The sequence below is a fragment of the Lithobates pipiens genome, unplaced genomic scaffold (assembly GCF_037356315.1).
Source record: "Lithobates pipiens isolate NorthernLeopardFrog02 unplaced genomic scaffold, aLitPip1_a1.2 Scaffold_51, whole genome shotgun sequence".
NCBI classification, from domain to species: domain Eukaryota; kingdom Metazoa; phylum Chordata; class Amphibia; order Anura; family Ranidae; genus Lithobates; species Lithobates pipiens.
In genome coordinates, this window is record NW_027507874.1 from 2,141,803 (window position 1) to 2,148,387 (window position 6,585).

Consider the following 6,585-nt stretch of genomic DNA (forward strand, 5'->3'; position numbering starts at 1 on the left):
ATGGGTTTAATGTAGTACACCTCTGTATTGTTAAGTGAGGTTGTGTCAAGAGTATTGTCATACAGGAAAAGTGTCGTGCTGGGCTCAAATGTGATATCTTTTGCTGTAACAGGATAACAAACACTGCATGTGGTACCTTTTCAGTTAGTAAAGTTGAATAAAGACACCAGTCCATCCGGTTCAGCCTGAGCGAGCGTCTAGCCCCTACCCCTGTACACCCACATCGTTCTCCACCCCCAAGGATCCAACGTCCCCATTCATATACCAGGGCCAAACCGGGACAGAAGCCAATCAACCCACCTGCATGTCCCCGGAGTGCGGGAGGAAACCAGAGCACCCGGAGGAAATCCACGCAGGCACAGGGAGTACATGCAAACTCCAGGCAGGCAGCGTCATAATTGGGATTCGAACCAGTGACCCCCTTCACTGCTAGGCGAGAGTGCTAACCACTACACCGCTGATGCTACCAGTGCTTGTACACAGGGTGGAAGTACTCTCGTTGCACTGTCTATTTCTGTAGAGTAATCCTTCCTCTATGAGACCCCTCTGGTTCTGCCTCAGCAGTGTACTCTTCTGCATCCTCCTCTCTTTCATCACCTTGCATAAGAACCTTTTATTTTCACATTCTTTTTTGCTTTTGCTTTCAAATACTTCTCAGAATGCTTAGCATATTGTAAAACATCTAAAACTGATACAGTTCGGTAAGTAACCATGTTTTAAACAATGTAATCCTTATGATCCTGTTTCAATCCATTTAAAAAAAGCAATCTTTAGCTGTTGCTAATATGCACTATACACATCTTCAGCTTCGGGGAGCCCGGAGAACACTCTAAAAATCTCTCGTAATTTATTTAGGTAGTCACTGACACTTTCTTTGTCTTCTTGTACTGTCATATTTATTTATTTTTTTGCCAATCAGTCCGTTATACCCATCTAAGCTGGCATCTGTTCAGTAGGGCAGTCAACCTGTTTCCTAAGTCTGGGCTTTCTGGAGGCAATGGATCCCCCCCCCCCCCCCCGTCCCTGTGCATGAGTTATGGCGTCAGTTAATGTTTCAAGGATCGATCTGTTCATCTCCAGGACTGAACCACTGTCTGGAGAGATTGAGGAAGTGGAATTGGGGGTTTGTTCAGAGGCGGTTCCTTTGACAGGGGTGAATGTCACAGGGAAGGTGTTACTCTGGGCAGTTACTTGCACCTGAGGGGGAGGACCATTATAGGGAGGTGGTCTCTGGGTACAGCAGATGAGATCATCCTCTTTGTCCACTAGGGGCAATTGGGCTTGGCATTTTTCCTTTGTTCTTCCTTCTACCCTAATTCTAGCATGCTGAAGCCAATATTCCGCCATTTTTTAACCGATACCTTTTTTGAACTTTGGGTCCTGATATTTTAAGCTTATCCACAGGACCCCAAAATAGAACTTTCTTTCTTTTTAATTTTTTTTAGTATTCTGATTCAGAACTTAGCCTTTTGACTTATAAATGTACCCAAATATAAACAGCATTGCATCATTAACACTTCACAGTTGAAAGTCTATGAATTCTAAAAATAACTCCAATCCAATATAAATATTTACTTTAAGACTATTTTTCAAACTCTTTTTCCCACCAAAAGTCCTAATATTTTCACAGATGCATACATTAACCTCTGTCAGGCAATCTGCATTTTCTTGTTTCTGAGAAACCGCTTCATAGCAATGAAAACATCCTCAGCCTTTTTTTTTTTTTTTTCATTTCTTTTCACATTCATCAAACCACCTGATAATTCTACAACATTCTATTTACTCCAAAATGCCATATACCTTCTTTTTCTTTTATGCTAAGTTTCAATATATACAATATAACCCTTCTGTATTATCATAGCTAATCAAGGGTTAACTTTTACAACGGTCTTGCAGGATCAGGAGAAATTCTTCCATGAGGGGAGGGGGAGGGGGAGAGAGTTCAGTGAATTTGCCTTCTTATCTGCTTAGAAATATGCAGCACAAAAACCATGTCAATACAAGAGAAAAAAAACAACAACCCATTCCCACACTATCGAGAGAATCAGAAAGGGTTAAACATAAACAAAGATAAAGTAAACACACACAGAAGAAAATTAGCCTTGCGATCTTAGATCACTTAACTAAACAGACAGCGCTTAAAACAGTCAGGCAATTAACCTCTGACATTCGGTATACCTCAAATCTTTTTGTTATCTGTCCAGACAGCGGGCGACGTAATTTTTTACCTTAGACAACGTCCCCAAGTGTCTCTGTCTACGAGCACTGGATTATCTAGATATTATACGATCAATACCAATGTCGGCAATTACAACACATTAAACCAGAAGCAAGAGAAAGAGAAGAAAAGACTCAGAAAGAATAAGAATAATTTAAATTATCTTACCTCTCAAACACCTGGACTGGATCACACAAGGTTCGGAAACAGACAGTGGAATTCAGATCTATGGCCCCGCCCCTTTTTCACCAAATAACATTGATTGGGGGGACTTGTAAGGTTCGGTGAGCTTCAAAGTCCAATACTCACCGAAGTGTTGTCGGGCCGTCTGATCTGAAAACCAGCGTGTTGCTCCCGGCTCGAAAGACCAAAAATGTTAGGAAATTCCCTTGTGATCAGTAAAAAAAACATCAGGTGTTCTTGAGAAGCAGACAATTTATTTCTGATGTGGCCCACAACAGGGAGACATGCTTACAGGACGAAAGCTGAAGAAAAAGTCTCCACAAAAGAAAGTGTTCCGCCCTCACATATCCCACAAGAATAACATCTCTGTGCTTCTATTGGTTGAAAGAACATAAATAACGTGTCATGGCACAGGCTTGCACTTTATAAGCTATACATATTCCGTGCATTCTTAGGCTATCATATTTAGTTAAATGTAATCATCCTACAACTTACTATGGAGTTAATTAAGACAAAACAATACAATGAGTTAATACAATAATGTGCTCAGAAGTAAGCTTTTTAACAAATCAGTCTCAGGATTATTGTTTTTCTAATAGTCACACAATAAACATTTAAAACTTTTTAAGAGGTATGGGCGGAAGTGACGTTTTGATGTCGCTTCCGCCACCCTATGGTATAGAGACGAGTGGGGGCCATCTTAGCCTCACTCGTCTCTATACCCAGCACAGGAAAAGACCCGATCGCTTCCGCAGCCACTGACGGCTCCTGTAAGCGGCGGAGGGCGCGGGAGAGCAGCGGGAGGGGGGTAGCACCTCTCCCGCCGCCAATAGCGGTGATCTCGCGGCGAACCCCCCGCAGAGACCACCATTATCGCACACAAGACCGGCGCCTGAAGAGATGAATATCTCGGTTGTGGCAGCAGCTGCTGCCATTACCGAGATATCCCTCTTCAAAAAATGGACGTACATCGGCGTGCACCGGTCATAAAGTGGTTAATGTGTAACTGCTTGGTCAAACAATGTACAGCCACTCCTATGACCCGTTTTCAGCAAACAGCGGGCTGAAGCCTGCTGTTGGCTGACGTCACAAAGATGGGATCCACCCACAACCCTGGACTGACACCTGGCTCAGTCTCTCAGCGAGTCGCTCAGAGCCTGAGTCAGCTGATCCTACCCCCTTCAGTGAGTGTGGGGGGGGGGGGGGGAGAACAGAGAACTGGTGACTGACAGCCACCAGCCCTCTGCTCATGGAGCTCTGAGAACCGAGCGATCATCAGTGATTGATCACTTGGTTCTTAGTCTTAGAGCCGGCAGGGGGGACAGATGCAGTAGTATGGATTTGTAAAAAAAAAACAAACAAAAAAAATATCTTTTAAGCACAGGTGCATTATAATATTATATTTGTAAGCTCTTTGTATGAGTTGTAAACTATAATTATAGAGAACGTAATACAGAACCTCTCCCTCTTATATATCTGGAATGTTCCTTATTCCTCTTTTTTTTCCTCTGCCCTCAGATGGACAATACAGAAGGTTTGGCACAGAGCAACATCCTGTTATTTCTCCTAATGGTGAAGTTGATGATGCTGCCACATTCGATCCTTCAGCTGAAAACCTCATTACCCTAAATATCAATCCAACACCACACATCGCTGATAAACTCTTGGCTTCTCAGCCTGGAGAACATGTTTTAGAGAGAACAAAGCTTACAGAACACCAGAGAACTCACACAGTCAAGAAGCTATTTTCATGTTCTGAATGCGGGAAATGTTTTACGCGAAAGTCATCACTCATCACACATGAAAGACTTCACACAGGGGAGAAGCCATATTCATGTTCTAAATGTGGAAAATGCTTTACTACCAGATCGCACCTCATTAACCACGAGACAACTCATATGACTGAGAAACCTTTTTCCTGTTCCGAATGTGGAAGGTGTTTTTCCCGCAAAGGGATTCTCATGTCCCACCAAAGGTCACATACAGGCGAGAAGCCATATTCATGTCTGGAGTGCGGGAGATATTCTTCTTCAAAAGATCAACTTATCAGACACCAGACTCGTCACACAGGGGATCGACCTTTTTCATGTTTGGAATGTGGGAAATGTTTCAGACAGAAGTCAGATTTTGCCAAACACAAGAGGGCTCATATGACGGAGAAGCCTTTTTCCTGTTCGGAGTGTGGGAAAAGGTACTCTTGGAAAAACCAGCTTATTAGACACCAGAGGGGCCACACAGGGGAAAAGCCATTTTCCTGCAGGGATTGTGGGAAATGTTTTTTAGAAAGGTGGCTTCTGGTTAACCACGAAAAAGCTCACAGGTCTGAAAAACCCTTCCCCTGTTCTGAATGTGGGGAATGTTTTTCCCGGAGAGGACACCTCATCTCGCACCTGAGGTCCCACACTGGAGAGAAGCCCTATTCATGTTCTGAATGTGGCAAATGTTTTAGCGGACGGCCTAATCTTGTTGCACACCAGAGAATTCACACTGGCGACCGCCCGTTTTTGTGCACTGAATGTGGCAAATGTTTTTCTGATAAATCAAACCTTGCTGCCCATCAGAGAATTCACACCGGTGATCGTATCTACTCATGTTGTGAGTGTGGGAGAGGATTCACTCAAAGGTCAAATCTGGTTAGACATGAGAGGGTCCACACCGGCGTTCAACCGTTTTCCTGCTCTGAATGTGGAAGAAAGTTCTCAAGGAAATCTTCCCTTATTTCACATCTTAGCTCCCACAGGAGAAAAGAGGTGGAAGAGATTGAAGCCAAGTAAGTTTTACTGTAGACATAATATGGGTGGTCAGATGTTAAAGAGACATCAACGAAAAATTCAACCAAGCGTGCATGTTTATGTTATAGTGGAAAAAAACAGGTAGCCACTTTTAGATACCTTTGGGGACAACTTATCTTAGTGGAAACAGTAGCAGTCCTCTACCTTTGATTTGGCAGCCAAGGGCATTGGCTTCAACCCATAGACTGTTGCCCAATCATTTCTGTGGTCTGCTCTGTACTGGGTGCAAAAAAACTAAATGTAATGATATTGTAGAGCTGGCACCATAATGGTTCTATATATTATACAAAGGTGCCCAAATATCAAAGGAAATTCCTCCAAGCAAGACGAGTGCATGAGCCACTGCTGTCAAAGTGTCCAAGTAAATGATCTGCGGCTATGTATTATGCTCATAAAATCGTGTGTCTTTATTAATAACGCCACAGAACACAAAGCCTTAATACAGCAAGTTGACGTGTTTCAGCCTAGATGGCCTTATGCCACGTACACACGATCGGAATTCCAGCCAGAAAAAGATAGATGAGAGCTTTTCATCAGAAAATGTGACTGTGTGTATGTGTCAGGGCTGGCTTAGCCCTTCCTCTTCTGGGCTGGCTGCTCAGCTTTCAGCTAATTGCCAGCTCTCTTCTCTTTCCACAGTTACCAGCTGTTCCCGATGATGCTCGTCTGACCTGCTTATTTAAAGCCTTCCAGCTCACTCTTTCCTTTACCTTCGCATTGGTCACATCACTAGGAACCATCTCCTGCTGTCTGTTTCAAAACTGGCTTGCTGACATCCCTCTTGGCTTCTATCCTGCTTGCAGTTGTTCCTTGGATCCCTGACGTCTGGACTGGCTGATTACCCGATCTGGTTTATGAACTTTGGACTGGCTGACTACCCAATCTGGCTACTGGACTCTGGCTATGCTTGACTACGCTTTTTTCTATTTACCTTTTTTATTTTTATTAATAAACAAGTGTGATTTGATTGTACTTCTGTCTCTGTCTGTTTCATGGTTCCTGACAGTGTGCTCCATCGGAATTTAGCTGTCAGACAAAAATTGATAGCATGTTCTCAATTTTCCCAACGTAATTCCGATCTTGTGTATTTCAATTCCAACATGCCAAAAATCACGCATGCTCAGATTCAACTCCGAGACAGAAGCTATTGGCTACTGGGTATTGAACTTAATTTTTCTAGTCGCGTCGTACGTGTTGTACATCACCTCCTTATAAACGATCTGAATTTGGTGTGACCGTGTGTAGGCAAGACAGCTTGAGCCGAATTCCATCAGAATTCCGTCAGGGAAACCATCAGAGCTTTTTCCGTCGAGAATTCCGATTGTGTGTACGCGGCATTAGTCATAGCCTACTAAGGCCATCTAGGCTGAAACGCATCAACTTGCTGTATTA

The 6,585-nt window shown here is 43.3% G+C and overlaps 1 protein-coding gene across 2 annotated transcripts in view; it reads left to right on the forward strand.

Annotated features, from left to right (window-relative positions):
* Nucleotides 1-6,165, forward strand: part of LOC143957104 (uncharacterized) — an 88,041-nt gene extending 81,876 nt beyond the window's left edge. Inside the window, exons 10-11 of one of the 2 annotated variants that reach the window (XM_077467250.1) lie at nt 4,101-5,171; nt 5,833-6,165. In XM_077467250.1, coding sequence (XP_077323376.1) covers nt 4,101-5,171; nt 5,833-5,863 — 1,102 coding nt within the window. In that variant the 3' untranslated portion in view covers nt 5,864-6,165. Of the gene's footprint in view, nt 1-3,919; nt 5,172-5,832 lie in introns of both variants that reach the window. The other variant, XM_077467249.1, reaches the window with a different exon arrangement.
* Nucleotides 6,166-6,585: the final 420 nt, after the last annotated feature.